This window comes from Salminus brasiliensis, chromosome 22 (genome assembly GCF_030463535.1).
Source record: "Salminus brasiliensis chromosome 22, fSalBra1.hap2, whole genome shotgun sequence".
Taxonomy (NCBI): domain Eukaryota; kingdom Metazoa; phylum Chordata; class Actinopteri; order Characiformes; family Bryconidae; genus Salminus; species Salminus brasiliensis.
Window position 1 is genome coordinate 15,107,059 of NC_132899.1, and position 24,327 is coordinate 15,131,385.

General features: G+C 43.3%; 1 protein-coding gene across 8 annotated transcripts in view; it reads right to left on the reverse strand.

Annotated features, from left to right (window-relative positions):
- rbfox3a (RNA binding fox-1 homolog 3a) overlaps positions 1-24,327 on the reverse strand; it is a 444,039-nt gene that overhangs the window by 146,660 nt on the left and 273,052 nt on the right. For all 8 annotated transcript variants that reach the window (XM_072666971.1, XM_072666970.1, XM_072666968.1 and 5 more), the window contains one exon: positions 23,891-24,012. In XM_072666971.1, coding sequence (XP_072523072.1) covers positions 23,891-24,012 — 122 coding nt within the window. The remainder of the gene's footprint in view (positions 1-23,890; positions 24,013-24,327) is intronic.

The following is a 24,327-nucleotide window of genomic DNA, read 5'->3' on the forward strand; positions in this document are numbered from 1 at the left end:
GTGCCACTGGAAGCCGTGAGGGCAGTGTAGCCAATAGCTTAAGTGAAACATGACCACTGCCATATGGACACAGAGAAAAAGAAACTTATGGTGGAACATTTTTACACCATTTTCCAGCCGTTTACGCCGCTGCTGCTCTCGTCTTTTTTGTGGTTAGTGCATTATATCACCACCTCTTCCACTGTCACCATGTTTACTGTTTGTCAGAAACATTCAACTCTACCCCTAGTGGATGTCTTAACATCCAGGTCAATGTAAAGGACGCATACAAGTATGTGGGCAGTGGAGGTTACATTGTTTGAAATGGACGTCATCATTTTACAAAAAGGGAGTATGAACGAGCCTTAGATTAGTTAGAGAGTTAGATTTAAACACTATAGAGATTTTATTCCAAATAATATTTTTTTAAAACTGTTGAATGTTGTAATACACTGAAAATGGACCTGTTTACATACTAACATAACACACAATTTTAGCCCCTCGTAACTTTTTAGCTGTATCTAAAATGTAACAAATGTATTCAGACAGATGATGCAACTCACACTAAAGGCACTGCTGATATTGCATGTGTAAAGGTCTGTTTACACCTTCAGCGAGATACGTGAGAGAGACAAAACACAGTAGTAATAGTAAAAACGCGACCAACCACCAGCTGAAAACTGGAACGTACAGTACGAGTACTGGTCAAGATGGAACCCATCTCCAAAAAACATGCTCCTGTGGCTATTTACATATGAATATTTGATGCATCTCCAGGAGGTCATTCTTCTAAAACGATAAGATGCTCAATAAGGCGTTTGTCATTAACGCCAGGGCCAGGTATGCGCCAGCATGAAAGAAACACAAAGGCAGGAGGGGATTGGAGCACATTGACCGTGTCCTATAGCACAGAGTTGCTTAATAAAAAGACTTGCATCACTGCAGGCTACCTGCAATATGTGTTTCACCCTCCAACCCTCTAAAGATTTAGTGCACCAGCAATTTATCGGCCGCAAGGCAAAAGCCACTCTGCATTACTACCCCCACACCTACACGCACGCATGCACGCGCACGCACACACACACACACACACACACACATATATATATATATATATATATATATATATATACATATACACACACACACACACACACACACTCTCCCTCTAAATGAATGGCATGCAATCCATCGCTTCGGACTCATTCAATTTCAGAGGGTTCTCAAGCGCAAGTCATTTCCTGCACTTAATATCACAAATGAACGTTTCAGAAGAGAAAGAACAAAGAAGAAAGAGAGGAAAAGGGGTGAAAAAAACAAGGAATGTCTGGCGAAGCAACATGACAGAATAATCTTTTAACATGTCACAGCAAATTTAATTACTCACCAAACCAAACTAAAAAAAAGGCCTGCTTTGTTTTTGATCTTTTGGGGAGAAGGTGGGAAGAAGGGGGGTCTCCAAAGAGAATTTCACAGCTCTTTAGGCTTGTGCTAATCCCGCTCATTCACACTGGGCCGGCTGCTGGCACAGCCGAGGCCACAAAGATACCATCTCCACATAAGCATGAGACTAAATTACTTCCAGCCAGATGATTATTAAAAACACACACAGCCTTTCTTGGATCTGACTTTATCTCATGCACTGCTGAAATAGACAGTTGTCATCTTGGGCAAATTATATGAAAATGAGGAGAGATAGCGGCGGTTTGATCCCGCTTTTCACGAGCTGTTAGAGAGCTAACTCGTGCCCCAAAAGCAGACTTGTTTACCACATATTACTGCTACGAGGGAGGAATGCCAAATCAGCTGTGTGGAGAGGAGGTGAAAAAAAAAGACTAAGACTCAAATAAGACATTAACACTGAGGATACATAGTATACATATGTATGAGCAGGATTCAAAGGCTTCTTCAACCTTCCCCAGGTCCCATATGTAGTTAATTCAGTCAAATAGTTTACAACACTCACATAGAATAGACTTTTTGTACTGAATTAAATGGCTAATATACAGTATATTGTGCCTGCACACACACATATACACACACAAACACAGGCACACACCAAGTGTTACTCCACGTCCTCACGCTGGAGTCCTTTCGGAGTCTTTGTCATGGGGCGAGGACAACACAGAGCTGAAAGGGTGACTTTAAATGGGGTCTTGTAGCGGCATTAGAATTCTAATTCTATTTAAGTAGTGAGTATAAAGGAAGGTCCCGCGAGCCTGATCTCTCTAATCTACAAATGGCTTCTTGCTATTAAACTGCTAATTCTGGGGATTAAGGGATCCCTGAGAACACAATCCCCTCTCCCACTTTTTTGTGAGTTTGCAGAAGGTGTGGGTTTAAATATTAATGAGGAGGATAAGGCAAGGGCTGGAGAGTGCAGAAATTAGAGGCGTGGAAATTCACGGGCAAAAGAAGAAAAAAAAAAAAAGTCTGGCTAGCTTCCCTCAACAAGACGCACTCATGCACTTTTGTTTTTAGGCAATGTCAGCATGTCAGAGCATACATGTCATGTGGATATACATGTGTGAGATCAGCCACAACATTAAAACCACTGACAGGTGAAGCAAATACCACTGATTATCAGGGTTACAGTGGCACCTGTCAGGGGTTGGGATGCACACATTAGGCAGCAAGTGGACAGTCAGTTCCTGAAGTTGACATGTTAGAAGCAGGAAAAAAGGGTCTGAGTGACTTTGACAAGGGCAAAATTATAATGACTAGATGACCAGGTCAGAGCATCTCCCAAATGGCAGGACTGGTAGGGTGTTCACAGAGTGGCAGGTGGTCCAATGCTGGCTATGTTGAGTTTAGTCCTTGATGGGTCAGAGCTGCTTTGGCAACATAAGATGAACCTACACAATATTAGGCAGGAGGTTTTAATGTCATGCTTATCGGTGTGGTGTGTATGCAACTTTGGCAATTTGACAAGTATACTTTTTTTAAACTGCTGGTAAACTTAACCTCACTATCCAAAATGCAAGGTTTTGACCATTTGACCGTATTAATAGTGCTCATAGTATTTCCCTAGAGAATCACAGAATGCACCATCAGATTAAGTGCATTGGTAAGAGCAAACAGTGTTGCAGTAACAAGTCTGTTCATTAATCAATGAGAAATGTTAGCATGTTTTAGTGATAGTGATACCACACTGTCCCACAAAAAAATACCACCTGAATGAATCCAGCTGTCACAGATGCAAGTTGCGCACAAGTTATGAATCACACACTCTGATTAACCAATAGAAAACATCTCAGTATTTTTTATAAGAAAGCAGCTTAGCCAATCAGATTTTAAAACAGAAAGACATTTTTTTTCTTTACTTTTAAAACTAAAGGAAAGCTGTGTTTATATCTGATTTTTATTTATAACTACTTACTTGCTTATTTGTTACTGTATTGTACCAAATAGTACCTTTTTTCTTATAGGTCTAGTTTTGATTTTTGATGTTTGGTTTCAGTTGACATAATAATTTGCATGAAGTCATTCAGGAGCGTCATTAGACCCAATTTAATGGGGCACGTGCCCCAGTAAAATGTTGTTGTGCCCCACTAAAATCCCTGGGGTAAAAAGTCAATTTATCCTGGATTGCTGAGCAGAACTACAGGACACGCAACTACAGGCACTACATTTTCCATCATGCCAGAGTATCTTTGCAAAAGCTTCAGAAGCTAGAGCTTTCAGTTTATTTATTTATTTGTTTTTTTGTATGGAGTAATGGACATTCGTAAATATTTAAAAAGAAAGTCAGGCATGCAACAGACAAAGTAACAATAGCTCACAGCTTTATGTTTCGGTTAAGGCCACTTATAACTCTATAATATACCAAAATACATATTAGGCACCTAAAGTTTTGAAGGACTTAATTAAAATAGCAAAGGCATCAGTTATGTAAGCATAGGATTTATTTATGTTAGCCGATAGGGCACTGATAACAAGCTTGCAAAATGAAGGGCTGAGCCATCTAGCTAACATGAATAGATTATGCAGGGACAAAACCACAGTTAAACATGTACTTTTATGCCGCAAAGGATATATATTTCATGCATGTGTATGACAGTAATATTACTAATCTAATAAATATTATAATAACAAGTAACACAAAGGATGTACCCCAGTACAGGTTTTTACAGAGGACACATGAACAAATATATAGAGGATATCCATTCAGAACAATAGTGTGTGCCCGAACACTGTAAGTTTCCTATTTGTCTCTGGTTTTACTAAAGGCTCAGGATATTTTTGTCCTGAAATTGTATGAAAACAAAGACACACAAATCTTCCACTCATATACACAACACACACATACTCACAAGGATGACCCTCCCACTAATACACTTGCACACACAAAAGCACATGCAAATCTAACAGAATATAGATTTAAAGCAAACCATATTTAGTATACAGTATTACCCATATATTCAACACAAATCACAGAAAACTGTGATCAGCACTATCTGCCATTAGTTGGCACACAGTGAATGCGCATTTATGATATGCTCAAACACACACACACACACACAAACTGCGTGCACAGCACCGAGAGCAACCCTGCCTCGCTGGCAGCCTGGAGAAGCAGCAGCATTAAACTTTAACTAGCTGGAATAACTATGGGCAGATTTCTAACAGTTGCTCTGCACAGCAAATTGATTGCTGCTTCTTTCCATTTGTTTTTGGTCTGCCGCTCGCCCCTCTCGCCGTGGTGGGTCCCCGAACGGCACCCGACGCCCAGCTCCGTCTGCCTTTCCTACACACGTGGAAAAGGTCAGCCATGTTTCAGACTCGCTCCTTTAACAGGGGAACAAGCTCCCACTGATTTGCTGTCCTCACACAGCCGTCTCCAGACCATTACTGCAATCCGAATCGAATAAGCTGTGTACTTCATGTCAGAAAACAAACCTCTGTAGCGGAATGATCACTGTTGGGTGTGTTTCTCAGTGCCAGTGATTTATATGGCTTATACAAACATGGCAGATGGAATAATACTCTTCGTGATGAAGACAACAACAGGGAAACAGCAACGCACACCCCGGCCACTGCTGCCGGTGATTGATATGTCACTCGAGACACTTCATACACAGCACGCAAAGCATACAGAGCGTGTATGGAGCAAATTTTCTACAAATGAGACTAACTAAAGGGTTAGTCTGCTTAAAGAAGCACTTTAATATACCTGCAGGCCCATTAACCCATAAAATCTAGCTATATATATTAAGTAAAACTGGGTAAACAATTATAACAAACAACAAAAATTATATTAATACCTCCAAAATTGTCCAGATGTCTCTTAGAATTTGTAAGTTATCTACATCAAGAAGCACTGCTTGTTCACACTGGTGTGAAAATGTACGCACTGTCATGTAACCGCCATGGAAAAGTGACCAAAGCAGACTATTGACCAAAGTCAAGCTAAAAGTGTGTGAAAAGCCCCCCAGTTTTGGGGCGTAAAGTAGTTGAACCGCTGCCTACAGAATGAAATGAGCTGGAGAGGTGTTTGTAATCTAAAACTTATCATCGAACATCAGGACCTGACCTCACTAATGCTTCTTGTGGCTGAATCCAATCAAATCCTCAAAGCAAAGTTCTAACACACGTTAGAGACTGTTACTGTAGCAAAGGTGTGGCAAGCTACCTAACACTGCAACCAACAGCTCTCTGTACACAGATGAAAAAACACTGCATCTATAAACTATATGGCCAAATGTTTGTGGACACCCCTTCTACTAAAGGCATTCTGCATTAAGATACAGACCCACAGAACTGCATTCTCTGGAATGATGATGCACTATCCAATACTTTTTTAGGTCCCTAGTTGGGGAGTTGGGGATGAGGTGGGGTGGAGATTATCCAACATCCTGACCTTACAGCAACTAAAATCTAGTAGAAAGCCTTCCCTGGACAGTAGAGACAGTTACTTCAACCAAAGCGGGAAAAAATATTTTATTTATTTTTAATAACCTTGAAATCAGAAGAAACAATGAATGAGCAGGTGACCCAATACTTTTGTCCATAAACTGTGATTTGTGTGCAGCTGTTTGCCTCATCGTGTAATAATCTACTTAAAAAAGACACCACCCTGCAAGATAACTACAAAGAAAGCTGCTGTGCCTCAGCAAAGTAGATCTTTTATGCCAGTACCGGTGAACGCTGGTTAGCCAGTCCCCTGGTGGCTGCTGCACAATGGCATTCTGCGCTGCAGGGCTTTGAGGTGCCCGGATCAAAGAGCGACCCCATACAGAGACTTTCTTGTATAATGATCCCTCTGCCGAACTTTGTGTGCCAACACTGTTTCATGTTCTAATACCGGATTTCTATGCAGGGAGTTTTTTCTCATTACAAGTGCTATTATGAGGAATCTTTGCTTTGGAATCCAATTACTACATATGACATTAATTCCAGTATAATTACCTGTGGAGTGAAAGCACGGTACATTGAGATGAAGTCAAATGAATGTGAGCCCAAACGCACGTTTCTGCCTAATAGGGCAATCATTTGGACTAAATCCCATTATTGAATTAATGGAAGACACTTGTTTTCAATCAGGCAAAAACAATGGGGAACATGTGTTAAATTCAATTAGACGTGCCACAGAGGAAAGAAAGCTTTGTATTTCATTCTTCTCGTGATGGAGCATCAGCAGAGTCAGCTGTCTGAAACTCACAGCTGAGCTTGAGGCACGTCAGTCTTGAAATTGCTCAAATCAGAGACATTGGGTTTCCTCAGCACAAAACAAATAGAGAAAGTGGAGGAAGTTTGAAATAGTTTTTTCCAGTCAGTTCCTAGGAGAAGAAAAGGTGACGTTCATGCGGTCAAGTGAAGTTGTCAGAGAGACACTGGGAACAAGCACACAGTGGACTATTTCCATAAAACCACCAAAATAATCAATACATAGCCAACCGTAAGTGAAACAGTGTTGGGCTTGAATTAGGAGAGGAAATCGTTCAAAACTTTGGACGTCTCAGTTACTTTAAAGTGACACCGTGACAGACAGTGGAACTGCAGCTCCGTCTGCTTTTGTCTTGATGGAAGTCTGGCTGCATGATGACAGGGACCCGAAAGTAAACCGAGAGAAATGCAAAACTGTAAATGTAATGTTTGGAAGAATGGGGCTATCAGAAATGGGATCAGGAAGGTTGGGTTTGTGCACTGATTTTAGGTAAATATCAGCCATGATGTAACGGTGTATTCCTGTCACCTGTCACTGGCCAGGCTGCGGCACTGAAATACGACGCTCCTATCACTCTGCAGATAAGAGATAGATCTCCTACATATTTATTTTTTTTAGCCTCCAAAGCTAGCGATGCTAAATACATTGGTTATTTAGGTTTACATCAACAGGGGATACACTGTAATTTCATTATTATGGCTGGGGAAGCCAATTCTGTGCTGTCCGTTTGAAAGCATACAATAATACATCATTGTACAGCATGCTGGGCACAAACAGCTCTCACTGGATGTATGGAAGCTACTGAACCTTTGACCCTTCATGATGATTAAGCCTCTACGTCCCATTACAGTTTTCCTATTATGTCACTTTCAGGTCCAGCCTAGAAAAACCAAGTGAAGAAGAAGGAGAAGGGCACAGTGTGGACGCCTATAAAATCAAAACAGGCCAGAAAAAAAAAATCATGTTGCGCCTCATTAAAAATACATATTTCCACACATTTAGAGACCGAGTCAGGGGCTGAGTGAGCGTAATGTGGAAGCAGTATGAGTGTGGAATATATGTGGCCAAATGAATAAACATGTGACTCCCAGGAGGACTAGGGAGAGCGAGTGATATAAAGACTCGGCCCTCCCAGACTAACAGTGTTCATACAGAAACACTAGTCAACACGGCTTACCTCCCAAATAAATCAACACAACAAGTAGCAACTCACAGGACTGTCACTGACCAGTCTCGGCAACTGTCACAATACTGCTGAGGACTGGAATAAATCAATACAGAGAGAGAGAGAGAGAGAGAAAGACAGACACAGAGAGAGATGAAGAGAGTGTGCTGCATGTAAAAATCCAGTAAACAAACAGTTAAGTAAGCCCAGCACATCCCAGCGCATTTCTGCTGTTTCTCTTCCCTCTCTTCCTCTTCAATATTTCTCCACTTTCCCCGGCCTCAGTCTCTTGCTTCCTGCCTGCATTTTGCTCCCCAAACCAAACAGAGGGCCATTAAAAAGGCTTTTAGACAAAGTTACTTAAATCTACAGGTCTGCAGACAGACCCCATTAGGCGTGCAGAGCGGGCAGCTGAAGGAAAACAATGTTAGCCTTGCAGGACCTCAAGAACGGGCTGAGCTCACAGGCCGGCTCTGAAAATGACATCGCGTGGCCTTTCCATTTGCACTCAGATTACTGACAGCACTGAGCATTTCACACAACAGTGCGCCGGCCGGCCCAGGCTTTTGGGATGCTAAGATCTTGTTTATTCCTTGAGCCAGAGAACGAAAAGCCACCTGCACTGCATATCTTGAACGGTAAAATGCCAAACAATACTGCGTACAGCTTAAACAAGACATCATAACATACACTATATGGACAAAAGTAATGGGACACCTCCTCAAGGGTCAAGGGTATTAAAAAAAAAAAAAAAAAAAAAAAAAAAATATATATATATATATATATATATATATATATATATATATATTTCCTGCTTTTGTTGGAGGGGCTGTCTCCACAGTCCAGCGAAGACTTTCTACTAGATCTTAGAGCCCTGCTGTGAGGATTTGATTGCATTCAGCGACGAGAGTGTCAGTGAGGTCTCTATCCCCAACTCCTCCCGAAAGTACTGGATGGAGCACCATCATTCCAGACATTATACTCCATTTTCATGCCTCTCTAACCCATGCATGGACTCAGGTATGGTGCCAATAGGTTCATGATTATCTGCTCAAGAGAGTCCTATACTGTTGGTAATACTGCTCCACATGAACTAGACAAGGCTGTGTGTGTGAATTTGCACCTCTGTCTCAGAAATGGGTGCAACTGAAAGTAGCTGAATACATTCATTAGAAGGGGTGTCCACAAACATTTGGGCATTTAGTGTGCATGCACAGTTAACTAAATATCAGATTTTCTTGGTCGGTTTGCAAAGTAATTATAGAAAGCTGTTTATTAGAATTCTGAGAGAACAACTGACAAAAGTATTACCTTGGGAATAATGCCATAGCCCACATGTGTTATCTCCTCATTGTGAGGTAAGCACAGATGTTTAAACCAGCTTTGGACAAATGAAATAGTGGAAATGAAGCGCAGTGTTGCAAAGTGTGCCTGAAGTATAAGCAAACAGTGAGCTTTTGTTCTGAACTAACAAAACCTCTGCAAGCATTTCAATAGAAGTCAAGGTTAACTCAAACCTCAGCAGTATTCAGACTGAAAACCCAATCCAGTTCACTTTCTTTGTCTTATCCTTTAAAATAAGCGATAAAGCAACTATAAAACACCTACATCTGTGATCAGTGTTTGATCATGACTTGAACGATTTCTGGACAACAACATAAAAACCTGAGTCAAACTAATATCAAAGAAGGATTTCTTGGTGATGCTGCAGACCTATCAAGTTCACTGCCTTCACTGCACATCACTTGGCATTGTTTACTATATTCTGCTACATACTGATCTGAACACAGCACGTCTCCCTCACTCTCAGACAAGCAAGGCCCTCAATTCAAACACTCCACGAAACTGACCCGAATGCCTCAACTTGCCTGAGCAAGATTCAATCTGCTGAAATCCATGCTCTTCAGGAAATTCCTGAAGGCTACTAGATTATGATCATTAGAGATAATTAGATAGGTGTGAAATTTCCTGCACGCATGCAGTCTACGCTTATCTGGATGAAGTATGATTGTGCACATGCACGCCCCTCTCCCTCGGCCAGGCTGGCGAGTGTGAAGGATGTCAAACTGTGGGAGTTCTGCGAACAAAGGGTCGAGGAAAGAAAAGAGGCAGCGCACTTCAAACAACAGATCATGTTCTGCCTGACCTGCACACACCACCACGCCGAGGGTTGAGGAGCAGAGAGAGAAAAGGAGAGAAGAGGAGAGGAGAGGAGAGGAGAGAAGATGAGAGAAGATGAGAGAAGATGAGAGAAGAGAAACAGAAGAGAAGAGAAGAGGAGTTGAATGAAAGAAGGAAGATGGAAAAAGCATCAGAAAAAAACAGAAATGGGAAGGAGATGAGATGAAGAGTGAGTGAGAGAAGCTGTAGAAAGAAGGTAGAGAGATGAGAGGGTGAGAGAGGAAAAGAAAGAGAAAGAAAAAGTGAGAGACAAATGAAAGAAAGTGAAAGAAAGCACAAAAGGACGAGAGAGGTGAGATTAGATAAGAATGAGAATTAAGAGAGAATGAGTAACAGAAAATGAGATTGAGAATGGGGGAGAGAGAGAGAGAGAGGAGAAAGAAGAAGAGAAATGAGTGAGAGAAGAAAGAAGGAGAAAGAAGGTATTGAGAAATGAGAGAGTGATAGAGGACCAGAATGATAGTGTGAGAGTGAGAGAGAGAGAAAAATGACAGTAAAAAGCGTGTGCAAAGGAGAGATGAGAGAGCAAGACAAAAAAAGCAAAGATGAGAGTGAAAGAAGAGAAAGAGTGAGGGAGACAAAAAATCAAAAGAGAGAAACAGATAGAAATGAGAGAAAGAGAGATATGCCGGGTGAAATAGTGAGGGAAAAAAAACAGAAAAAAGAAAAAAAAAGTGAGAAAAGGAGATGACGTGAGAGAGGAGAGGAAGAGTGAGAGAGGAGAAGAAAAATACAGAAAAAGAAAGAGTGTGGGAGAATACAAACAGAGAACGAAAACAGCAAGCAAGAGAACGAGAGATGGGAGAGAGAGAGAGAGAGAGAGAGAGAGAGAGAGAGAGAGAGACAGAGTAAGATAGCAAGCGTTCACTTCAAGCATGGTCTGGTAAAATTCCGAGGGATTGATTAGTGAGATTATTTGAGGCGGGGTGCGTGTGGAGAGTGGGGTTAGGGTGTGGATTTGGTCTTATTTCTCACATTCCCTTTGACACTGTCTCTTGATTTGCACCATAAATCCCCTTAGATAGGTCAATAACCTATAATGTTAATGTCAGTGTCCTGCCATTAGTTTTATAGCTTGTGTGTCCCCTCTGTATCTTAATGACCCGTGGCTGGCAGAGCCGCAGATGTCCCCGGCCCACAGCTAAAACCTCTGTGTCCCCCAGAGTGTCCTCCCAGCCCACACACACAGGGGCACTCTTCTCTCATTCCTCATGCTGCGCCGTTCATCTCTCTTTCTTTCACTCCCTGCTGTCCTACACGCTGCCCTGTCCTTTTAGATTCCACTATTCGAACTGCCCCCTTGTCCCCCGCCGCCCCGTCCTCTTGCTTTTTTCTTGTTTTCATTTGAGCTTAATGAAGGATGCTCCCCTTGTAATATGGCATGGCTAAATTGCTCTAATCAGTTAGCGCAGGGCGAGTGTGCTGATTCTGGAACTCTTTGAGTAATTATGCTCATTGCTTTATGCCTTCTCGTGACACTCATTTCACGCTCAGCCTCTCCGCTCCTCGCCTGCTGCAAAAGCCCTCGCTGTGACCTTGCGCTCTCTTCCCGGGCCTGACCACAGCACTATTGATTCCTGGATCTATCCAGCTGCCCGGACAGTGCCCAGCCGGAGCCCAGCGGCTTGGCCAGGGCCGCAGATCTGCCCTGTCCTGGCCTTTCCAAACTCAAAAGTCCCAGCGTCACAGTCCATTAGAAAGGTGGGGAACATTAAGCGGTGCTGGAGATAATGCCTTCGAGTCACACCTCCAGAGAGAGAGAGAGAAAGAGAGAGAGAGAGAGAGAGAGCGCAATATGAGAAGTGATGGAAAGAGCGAGCGAGGGAGAGAGAGAGACAGAGATAATGGAGCATCCCTGTAATGACCTTTTCCAGGGGAAAACCCAGTGTAAACACAGCTAATGATGGCAAGGTGTGATAAGCTTAAGCCACAGTCGTAGCCGCCTCTAGCTCACTTACTCTCTCGCACACGCTCACTGTGGAGTGGTATGGCTCTCCCCAGTGTGCATACCTTCTTTGTAGTCGAGGGATAAACCCCTCTCCTGGTCTGCTGTTTAATCGTCTTATCGGTAAGCGCGAGGGAGATTAGTCCGTGGCAGGCATGTTAGAGGCAGCGTGAGGCAGCAGGATTACACGCTGGAGCACCAGGGCCAGGCTCAGCCACTGGCAGCAGCTGCCTGGGGATGTGCCGGTGTTGGTGGAGGGCTTCTGAAATCTTCGTGATCCACAAGCTAACGTCAGTCCCCAAGCCATGCTAAAAACCGGGCTGTAGCCACCAAGCTCATGGCTCTTTGACAGTGGTGGTGAAAAGTTAAGGGGATGGAAAAAGAGGAGAACAAGGGAACACGTAAAGGGTTCTTTGGGGGAAATGGCATAAAAGAACCACATTTGGTTCCTCAGAGAACAAAATTAATGGTTCATCAGTGCAATGTCATAATAATAATAAGAAGAACAGTTGGGGTTCTCTCAAGAACTCTTCTATGGCGTGGTTTACAAAAACTGAAATGCTCTAGACAAACAAAAGTGGTTCTTTTGGTAGCATTGCTCTAAAGAACCAAAGATAAAAGCAGCTTTCTTTGAAGCAATGTCATAGAAGTGCCACTTTTGGTTCTCTAAAGGATTTACAACCGGAAAGATTTCAACTGATTTTTTAAAGAACCAATCCAAAGTGGTTCTTTTCTGGTATTCTTTGAATGGAGTGTTTTCATGTCTTTAAAGAAACATTCACTGAAAAATTCTACGCAACTGAAAGTGGTTCTTCAAGGACATCACTTCAAAAAACCAAGAATAAGGGTGCCAAGAGTTCTGTAAAGCAATGCCACATCAGAACCACTTCTGATTTATAAAGGGATATTTGAACTAAAGGATTTTAAAGAATCATCAATAGAAAGGTTCTTCAGGCGATCAAAGGTGGTTCCTCTGGTGTCCTTTTAATGGAGTTTTTCAACTGAGCTCTAAGAAACGTTTGAGCCAAGCAAACGTGGTTCTCGGACTGCACTGCTCCAAAGAACGAGAACAAATAGGCAGAAGAACCACTTTCGCTTCTCATTGAGTGCTTTCTATTGAATCATTTTTAAAGAACCACCAACAGAAAGGTTCATCAGGCTACCTTTTAAAGAATGTACATGGATACAGGTGGCCAATACTGTAATGATTTTTGGGGGGACAAGGGGGAAATTGTGGAAGAAAAAAAACATCAAACCCAAACAAGCAGAGAACCCACTTAATAATAACTTTACAGAAAAGGCAGTTTTGCTCTGCATGCATTAGTAAATGTCAGGGCCGAAAATAGCTTTTTTTCCCGTCTTACACAAATCAGGGAAAAGAGTGAACAAACAAGATTGTGCAAGCGTAGGTCACAGAAAAGCAAGAGCTGAAGGCCTCGCTCAGACAACGGAGCCAATGGAAACTTATTCCAGCTGTCAGGCGGGCTGGCGGAGGCATGGTGCTGGAGATGAAATGCACAGGCAGAGCACTACAGGACCCACAGTACGTGACTGGAGAACACAGATCAATTAATGTGGTGACAAATTAGCACAAGCACTTCATTTAGCAATATGACACCAGCAGCAGCCACTCTCCGCTTCCGAATTACATGGCTGATCGACGCCGCTTCCGAAAGATGCTGCCTTCAATGAATATGGAGAGCTTGGAGGGAGCTCCAGTGAAGCCGGACCTTCTGAGGCAGGGCTACAGCACCGCCTGAACAAAAGACACTTATCCAGAGGTGCGACGATGCTGACATTTACTCTATCACGCGCCGTATCGTTAAAACGAGGACGGGCACACTATACCACAACGCCCCTCAGCACACAGGCACATACGGGTAACCTATAGCCTTGTTAAACATTGTGTTTCCGTGTTCTGCACATCATTTCCACTCTGCATATTGATAGTGAATACACACGACAAATGGATGCTAATGTAAAATGCATATAATCAAGGGGGCAGCGCGTTGCAGTACACAATCTGTGCCCACATGCGAAAGTTACATGAGGTTAGACTTTGGGTTGGGCACGTAAAAAAACAAACAAACAAAAAAAAAGAAATATATATATATATATATATATATATATATATATATATATATATATATATACAATTGGGCCAAGGAGTTGACTTAAGCCTTTATATAAAAGAGAAGTGGTGTGTTCTCCCATCACCACACGTACTCCCTCAAAAACAAGTCCCCCGCACTGAGTCCTCAATTATTCATCAACTTACAGACACAGAGCAGGAGAGAGGCAGACACTCTCCCCTCTCTCTCTCTTTCTCTCTCTCTCTCTCTCACTCCAACACTCTCTCTCTATCCCTCTTTTTCTACTGCTATACAGCAAGCAAAACATCCTAATCAAAGCCTTATTTCTCTCTATATTTTAAAACAGCCCCCCACTGTAATAGAGCGAGAGACCACCCTGGCTATCGCCGTTTTCCTTCCCGTCCCTTTGTTTAAAGCCAAATTACTACTGCTGGTAGTAAATGCAGTAGTGTTGAATTATCCAAATAAAACACACCATCATGTGATATTTAAAGGGGAATTCAATCAATTAAATAAATAAATAAATAAATAACTGCATAATACAACCATTAATAAACAGAAATTCAGAGCGATTTGAAATATGTACTGTGGTGGCCATGGGAACCAGACATTCAAAGTGTTTATGGCCTCTAAATGTTATTACATAAAACCATTAAAAACAGGGGTGGACGTTACGATAAAAATTTAATATCATGACACCTAAAGACGTTTAAATATTGTATTCCAATATTTTGGCACAGATAAAATACAATAGTTGTGCCAGATTAATGAAATAAATACATTAATTACATAAATGTCTATTTACTGCACTATATCCAAATAAACATGACGAATACTGGCTGGGCAATATGGTGATATTTGATCAAAATTGTGATAAATATTGTTATCGTGACACAAGCGAGCGCATCAAGGATACTATCAGTGCTTAAAGAACACTGACCCACTGCACATTTCATTACAGAGAGTGTAATTAGTGCTGTTTAATTAGATGAAGTGCAGCAGATTTGGATTATAAATCACTGTACTCAGTACGGCAGAGTATTTGAACAGCAGTTTTAAAGGATCTGTCGCTGCTGATGCATTTTGTCTGCACGCCAAAGTATTACGATAAACATTATGAAGATTCTGTGATATAATATCTTTACCACATCACACACACCCCTATATAGAAGTATATACAGGGTGTAAGGCAAACATACTATTTTACCATTATCACTAGCTAGAGGTCTAACTCCGCTATAAAGAAATCAAGAGTTAGTAAGTTTCTCTCTAATAATCCATTTCAAATCAAAACACTTTAAAGAACTCGAAATAAATATCTCACTGAATGAATTATGCAGTTTGAAAAACTGGAGGAATTTCCTCCTTAACTTTGCATTTAAGTTAATGAACCCAATGCCTCCAGAGTGCTGCTAAAAGAAAGGCTTACAAGTCTGACAGCTTGTTTTGCTGGGGCTGTTTTGTTCCGCTTTCTCCTCTTAAAGCGACACCAAAGGGCACCATTCATATTATTGAAAATGTTAACCACACAAACCACATTTCCAGACAGAGCTTACTATTAATTTCATTTTTAATGCATTTTAAAAAAGCTCGGAAGCGAACGCTAAACAATTTCTTGTGTATCAGTCTATACAGTCATGGGACACCAGTACCAGCATATGACGATATATCGGCCAGCTGTTTAAACCACAGCAGCAAGTCTGCATCTGCACAGCCGAAGCACTTGTCCATTCTGATCCCCCTTCCCAATGAAAACATACATTATGTCCTACCCACATGCATACACACACACACACCCGCCCACCCTCTAAAACCCCCATCACACACATCGCTCTCCTCTTCAGGGAGAACAAGATCTCTGCTTACATTAGCAAAGCAGTTACAGGATGTCTGACAGGGGCAAATTTTATCTCTTTTCTCGCACTTCCTGGCGGCCGGCTGAAAGCGATCCCAGATTAGATTAAGCGTGTGAGTGGGACAGCGGCGTGGCGCCCGTAGCTTCATCTTGGCCTAGCCCAGCACATGCAGCAGCAGCAGCAGCGGCAGCAGCGGCAGTAGTGTGTACAGCCGCTCCGGGCTGCAGCAGCAGACAGGAGCGATGAAGGAGAATGATTAATGGCCGGCCCTCGCTATCAAAGCGGTGCGCATAAGCTCAAAGATGAGAGATTGCTTTCTGACGATCATTAAATCCTGGTTGCCACATCGGCGAGTGCGCACTTTTCATCTGGCCCCTGACGGGCAGGGCAGAGGCTCAGTCGGGCCAACGGAGGAGGAGGAGGAGGGGAGAGAGGAGGGTATCCTCCTATCCTCCTCACGGCCTGACGTTAGCTAACAGCTAAAAGCTCGCTTCCTGCGCAGCTGGACATTTCCCACTGTCACTCCTCTCCCGCACGCCTGCGCTTTCATCCCATCATTACTGTGTGATGGCGAAGCTTTCGTGAACAGTGAGTGCAGCTGGACATTCCAGCCACTGCAGAGAACGCAACGCTCAGCCAATGAGATTCTGTACTGTAAAATGTGCTGAAGAACTAGAAGTAGAATTAGTAGGTAGGGTATTCCGCCTCCTGATGAGAATGCTTCTTTTATACTGGTGATCTAATAGAGATCTGTTGGCCTGCTGTCATTTTAAAGTTCGTAAAGCACATTTTAAAGAGGTCAGATAATTTACAGCTCACGAGCATGACCAGTAATGCAGATAGGACTTGGTAAGCTATTTCAGAGAGGACCTTTTTGAAGCAGTGATCATCTAATGAAAATGCAGTTTTATTGTAATTCTACTATAAAACAAACAAGAGAAGTTGGAGAATTTGCAGCTGGCTAGCAGAAACAGTGTTTACAGGTAGGAGACGTGCTTCAAAGCAGTGGTCATTCAAGTATTAACTCTACTTTCATTTCAATCTGGAAAAAAAAGAAAAAAGAGCTATCGGAAGGGTCATGGGCCCAACAGGATCAGCGCTAATCAACAAATGAAAGCATTAAAATTCTACTAGAAATTAAGCATTAAAAAATAAACAAATAGTTGAAGCTGATGAACTAACAGCCTGCTAGCAGGAACAGTAAGTGCAGGCAGCACATTCGTTTAGCTGCTGCAGATGACAGCAGTTCTCATGAAACCAAAATGCAATAATAAAATTCTACTTCACTTCAACTGGAAACCAAACAAATTTGAATTCAGGAAATGCTTGTCTAAAAGTGAGAATTTTGCAGCTCCTGTTTGCACAACACTACCAGCAATCAAGCAAACCAAAGAACATACCACCCCCCCCACCCCCCCCCCCCCCCCCACACACACACCCCTCTGAGCAAGAGATAGAGACGTAGGTGGAGGCAGATTCGCTTTAAACAAATTTGCTCGACACTGGATCTACATCCACTTGGGCTGTTTCGTGTTTGAACACTCTCCTTCACTGGGCTGAGAAATTGCCAGGTCTTTGCAGAATCAGGTCATATAATCCTTTTCTTCATAGCGAACATCAATAAAACATTCTGCACAGATACAGCTGCCTTCACGTCTCCTTTCAGACCAGCACTGCAGAACAGGGGCCTTTCAGAGTGGAGGTATATTAAACATAGCTCAGACTGAGAGAGACACAACACACACTCAGACCGGGTAGAGAGTAGGAGAGAGAGAGAGAGAGAGAGAGAGAGAGTGAGAGAGAGAGAGAGAGCGAGAGAGAGATAGAGAGAAAATATGAGAGAGAGAGAGTGTGAGCTTGCGCTTGTGAAAAATAAAGAAAAGCAGAAAAAGAAAAAGATGAAGCGAGCGAGTGAGTGAAGCTCTACTACTGCTCCACTCCCACTGCGTGACCTCGGCATATCCCGCTGTGCACTGAAGAAGAGGAGGGAGAGGAAGATGACGGCTGGCAGGCCGCTGTGATGGGGAAAGGCGTGTTACTCACCCAAAAGTACATCATCATTTCGGCCAGCAGGCAGGTGAGTGTGGACCAAAGGAAGACAGGCTTGGGGGCAGCAGTGGTGGTCACCTCAGCAGGACAGGCCGAGAGTCTGATTGGATATCTGTCGGTTGTTCTTTTCTTTTTTTCTTCTTTCAGTCCGCCACGCTTGGAGAACGCTCACCGGTCTCCAACTTCTCTTTCCTTTTCACTCTGTCAAGTATTCCTCTTTTCAGGAACCTTGGTGGGCAACTGATGATTTTTTTTGTTTTCCGTCCAAGAGGAAAAGAAAGAGAAAGGAATGAGAAGACAGGAGGCGGAAAGACGCTGGAACCTCCTTCTCCTTCCTTTTAACTTTCCAGTCGCTCCTTTCCTCTTCTTCTAGCTCTTCTACTTCTTTCCAATGATCAGTCAAGTGGCTTTCTCTTTCTCTTGTTCTCCACCACCCACTCACACTCACGCTCACTTTCTTCCTTTCTGAACACTCTCTCCAGCTATCTTCTGCACTTGCCACACTTGGTGCTCTTGAGCTACGGATTCAGAGCTGAAACTCCGGGAGCTGTCCAGCTTCTGCCTCCAGCATAGCTCCAGTGACGTGGTGCTCCTGGACGAGCGGGAAGGTCCAGTAGACGCTCTATTCACTACTCCAGCCTGAGCCTCGCAGTAGCTCCAGATCCAGAGCAGGGGAGGGGAGGAGGAGAAGAAGAAAAGAGGCGTGCTCTCGTGTCTGCTGCGCTGAGGAGAGTAGGAGAGTTGCTTGTTAGCGAGGAGCTGCAGGACACTTCTCCTTCCCCACTCAGCTGAAGCACGGCAAAAGTCGCCAGGAAGCCAGCGGCCGACGGAAGCAAGACAAGGTGTGGAAACTGTAAGTGCACATCAAAAAGGAGCTGATCCGTCCCTTCCGTCTTTTTCTCCCATTCGTTTCCTTGCTTTCATTAGTTTTTTCTGTTGTTTCTTTTCTTTCTTTTTCTTTTTTTGTTTCCTAGTGCTTCTTTTTCCCCCCTCCGGCGCAGTGCTAGCGAGGGAGAGGTGGCCGGGCTTTCGATGGATTCCGGCGCTTTCTGTGCCTCGGCCAATCAGCAGTCAGCGAGTGCAGCTGGAGAGCAGAGGGAATTGCTTGACAGGTTCCATGCAGTGAGTAAGGCTGCTCTTTTGGGCTGGCGGAGAGCGGCAGGCGGGGAGAGGAAAAGACCTGAATGTGTGTATGTCCGTAAGTGAGTGAGTGAGTGAGTGTGTGTGTGTTGTGTGCATGCCTCTTGTTGAGTGGGTGCATTGGTGGACCGTTTGGAGGGAGTTGGAGGGTGGGGTGGGGGTGGGCAAAGTGGACAGGCTTGTAAGTCTGTCTCAGCAAATTTAAACCCATGCAGTCAATACACAGCTGGATGCCCTCGTAAACGTTAACCTTTTGGAAGGTTTTAAAACTGCACGCATTTTGATGGTGGAGTCCTGTGACTGAAACACCTTATTACGCTAACTCCTGCATTTAATGACCCATTTAAATATTTAATCCAGGCCTTTAATCAATACAAATACTCAATTCGATTTGAGTTCACCATTATCACGGTATTACAGCCTTATATTACGCATATATTATGTAGCAATTGAAGCAATACTGTTATTCATACATTTTTTATAGATTCGAATCAATGGATGTCTTTGGTTTTAACACTGCCTCTAACAGACTCTCCCCTTCATCAGTCCCCGAAGGGAGACAAAAACGAAATGCTCCTTCAGTAAGTTGGATTAAAGAAACCAGCTTTATCAAATGGTCTAGTCTATTTCAAGTCGGGGTCATAAATAAGTGAAGAGAGAGAGAGAGAGAGGCACGCACATGCCGTGGCTAAAGCACGCTATTCACTGGTTTTCAAGCATATGGAGGGGGAAGAAATTTCTGAAGGAAGAAGATAAGTGAGAGGAATATGAAGCAGAGACTCTGTTTAACACAACCTGCATGAAGCAGATAATCACAAAGTTAATAAAGGGCTGTTAAGTGATCGTGTGTGGACTAACTGGGTTTGTTGCTTCCTCTGGCTTTCCATTATCTACCACAGCTCTCTTTTCTAATGCTTCTCCACTGTTTTCTACATTTAAGTAACCCTTTTCACGCTTTGTCTGCTTTTCTCTCTCTCTCTCTCTTTCTCTGTCGGTCTCTCTCTTTGGCTCAATCTGAAACATTACCCAGCATGCTTAGGGTGCTGCTTGTTCAGGTTAAGTACTAAGCGGACGAATGGCCCTCGGGACGTCATTTTCCATTACAGAGACAAGAAACCTTTTCTTTGAGAGGAAGGAGGGGAAAATAGTCAGAGACCTGAATTGGTTATGCTCCTTGTCGTGTTCTCTTTCTCTCCCAACTTGCAATCCGTTTATTCAATATTTAATGCCAGCGTCGTTCAGTCCAGGGGCTTGATCTCTGCATCTCGCCTGATCTTCTCCACCGACTCCCATGCTACACACAGCCTTGTCACAAAGTTCATGTGACTCATCATGCAGAGCTGGGTAATGGGCTTCGGTCTTGTACATTTCGAAACTTCATTCCCCTATGATCACTGAAAAGTCTACCTCACTGGCCTACATTTAGACCCGTGTCTATCACAGAAATGAAGAATTCCAATGTAGCACATAAACACTGCTGCTGAAAGGTTCCCAATTCATACTGTTTAAACATGAACAGTGTTTTTCCACATACACTGTCAATACATTTACACATATCCATTCACAGTAGACTAGCTCTGCCCATTCACACTTCAGCTCAAAGCATCAGAACAGAACAGCCAATCAGAACAAACATCATTTACATAGATGTCATAAAAGTTACATTAATGAAAATAGCCTGTTCAGTTCATAAAAAAGATGATGTACTATGTTTCCATAAAGAAACCCCTCAAAAATGTCAAAAATGGACCTTAAACAGGACACAGGTCCTATAATGACACTACGAGGTAGTATAACAGACACAAATAAGGGGTAAGAAGCCTTGCATGCAGGATAAGTACCCTTTCTCTTGCTCCCTCACCCAAGTCCAGGTGTCAAGGAGAGCGGAGCTGGGCTGAGCACGCCGGTAGTATTTTTCTTCTTTAAGCAGGGCAGATGGGCCAGGCTTTGGCCAGGCAGGTCCAGGCTGAGCCAGTGTCCAGGCCAGGCTGTCTTAATTAGGAGCTGGCGGCCAGCAACGGCAGGTGAACACATCTGGGAGGCCATATTGGCCGCAAGCGCAGCAGGTCTTGGAAATAGTGCAAGCCCAGGAATATCTTGAAGGAGCAAAAACAAGTGAGCAGGTTTTTGCCCCCTGCTGTTGTGTGTGTTTTTTTTTACCTTTTTTTTTTTAACTCAGTGAAAACCCAGAAGTTAGCCGTAATGTATCCACACACAAGATGCAGCGTAAATGTTCATCACCGTAGCAGCATGCCAGATATTAAAAGCCCCTGTCACAGCGGGGTTATGCCCGTCTTGTGTGGTGCCAAGACCTAAGCACCCCCAGAGTGCTATCAATTACACATATTCTGCTGAAAAGCTGAAATTGGGCTGTGACAGCCAGCTGACAGCGTTCAGCATTATGCAGACATCCATGTGAGGCCGGCGACAGTGATTGGACAATACCTCCTCACCTGCCCTCCTCAGTTTTTTTACTGGCAATGAAGTGGGGACCCGTCACGCCATTCCACATGCAAGCCAAGTACCTAAAACACCTCGTAATGAGGACTCATCCCACTCTCACACGCGCACGCGCGCACTCACGCACACACGCAGATCGCTGCGCACTGTAACTCTTAGTCCTGTCAGCCAGTCCGCCTCAGTCCGCCCTGCCTTCTTCATTAGCGCTTTAGCCAGCGTCATCATTTCTGCCTCCATAAACTCAATGGAGCCGCATGCCTCTCTCCTCCACTCGCAGGGCACTCCTTTCCTTTCCAATTACCGCTCCAATTCATTTATTCATTAACCCGCCATGGAAAATCGAGGGAGACCAAGTTTGAAAAACAAGCGCCCTCCATTTTTCTCCATTTGCTGGTGGTGCTCAATGTTTTGAACACATTAGAGGGACTTAATATGGTTAAGATGCAGTTTAGTGGATGTAGTGTGGTCTTGGGATGGGGATTGGATTGCTGGGCCACAAGTCAGGATTAGTCAAAGCACCTTCCAACAACCTGCTCAGTCCAAACGAAGGCAGCAGCTGCCACGCTGTGGAAGTGTTTGATTTCCAAAAATGCGAATAATTAGGCTGGTTTTTTTTTTCTTCTCTTCTTACAGCATATTGCAGAGGCAACAACTCATTTGCTTCGTTTGTCAGAGAAAGCACATGGTTAGAGCCCCTGGAATTAAGGGACAGCTTTTATAATTCCATGGCAGCTCACAGAAAGTCACTACCACTCACCACAGCACACTATAATTGCCTTCCACTTAGACTGCAGGCGCCACAGTGACTTAAATAAACGGAACGCTTTAGCTGGGCAAACTTTACAGCTGAAAGAGTCTGAAAAAGGTGTGCTCGGTATTCATTAGCAGATTGAAGTCTTTCCCACATGTGTTCTGAAATAACAGGCGGCACACGTATCAAGCCGCAGTGAAAATCCATCCCTTCTCTGCCTTTTTAGCCACTTCTTCTCGGTCAGAGCTGTGGTGTGTCTGGAGACTTTCTGAAATCTGGAATAGGTGTAATGCAGAAATACCCCCCGGACAGGGTGCCAGTCCATCGCAGGCAGTGAAAATCACACAACTAAAATACTTATTGATAAATAAGCATCCTGCCAGACCTGCCTCTTTTAAAAAGTGTCACTGGAGCCTTCACTTTAGGTCAACAGCTCAGGTATGACATTCATGTTGCTCCACTCCTGTCACACTGAAAAGCTGTGTCGACAGGCTGACATATTTTCATTGCATGAGACACCTTTGAAAATAACAGAATGAAGACAGCGCACTGACAGAATCCCGAGCTGACATCTCAATACCCCGCCAAGCAAGTCTTAATCAGAGCTCATAGGGACTGGCGACTCATGCACGTCTTTTGGTAACAGGGCATTTCAAGTAACTTTAATCAACATTGGAACATTTGCACTTCCACAGTTCTCCGTTTACAGACATTCTTCACTCATATTTATGCATTTATGATACAGTACATGCCCCCCCTGCTGTGGGAGAACACCGGACAACGGCACATGCTAATAAACAGGTAGCTTGCAATTAGTCTTGCTTTTCTTAAATTGTAAAAAAATGAGCTGCTCTGCACGAGGCGTCGCAATAAGCAATTGTCTCATTTTCACTCTAAACAATACGAGTCACCCACAACTCTCCCTTTCTCTTTCCTGCATACTAATCCCCTCTGACACATTTTCTGGAGGAAGACACAGCATCAATATTTATCAATTCATAATAAAACACAAACTTATTATGAGGCACTGACATGTGCTAAGATTGCAGTCCAATTAAAACTTCATTACCCAACTCTCAATATTCAGTTAGCCTGTGCAAAAGCTTCACATGCCAATGCATGATTGAATCATTTAGACCTGTGGAAAGGTGGGGAAGAGTAGTGAAGAGTGGTAGGAGAACCTGACCTTGGCCTTCAACATTATCCTCAATTCTACAACTTTCGACCAAACCAGGCACACTGCACAACTGATAAAGCCTGCAAAGCCAGAGACTATCAAAACACTGTGAATGAAAGTCATGAGACAACTCTTGCCATACAACTACTGAATGCATAAGTGCAACTTATTGATTGTATGCAATAATGATATGGCAAGAGTCTCGCCGTATACCATATACGTCGTGCACATACAAATCTGGCACAAAAACATAAGCTGCTTTTTCATGAGGTTGCCCTGTTTTTACAAAATCCACCTTTTACCTGGGATAAAGAAACACTCTTAATCATTTACTGTGCCATTCAACATCAACATTCACAGGATTTTGCCCATGCCTGAATCAGTGACAGCCATGTTCCAGGTGGAGAAAAACACAGAACGCACTCACCAGTCTCGTGACGAGGGGAACCCCAAAGTGCCAGAAGTGATCGTTCAGCAGCCCACTGTAAACTACGTTTCCAAAGAGAGCAATGCTTCCGGATTTGCAGAGCCCGTTGCCTGGTTTAGTTTCTGGAAGAACAGAGAGACAAAGACAACTTTACTGGAACTGCAGATCACATTTAACCACTTTTATGGACAGGGAAACACTCTGGGAACTGCAGGACACAAGTTAGTATGGGGAAAATGCACGAGATTTGTTTTATGTAGTTAAATAAGTTCCAGCAGAATGTGCTTCTGGTCACTTTCTGGTATACCCCAAGCAATTCTCATAGTTTGCAGCCAATTGCAACTTTGCCTTGCAGCGTTCGATTCACTTCAATGGATTTAATTCAAAGACACTGTTTACCGCCCAAGATATCTTCGATACTCGCCCTGCTCTCTCTG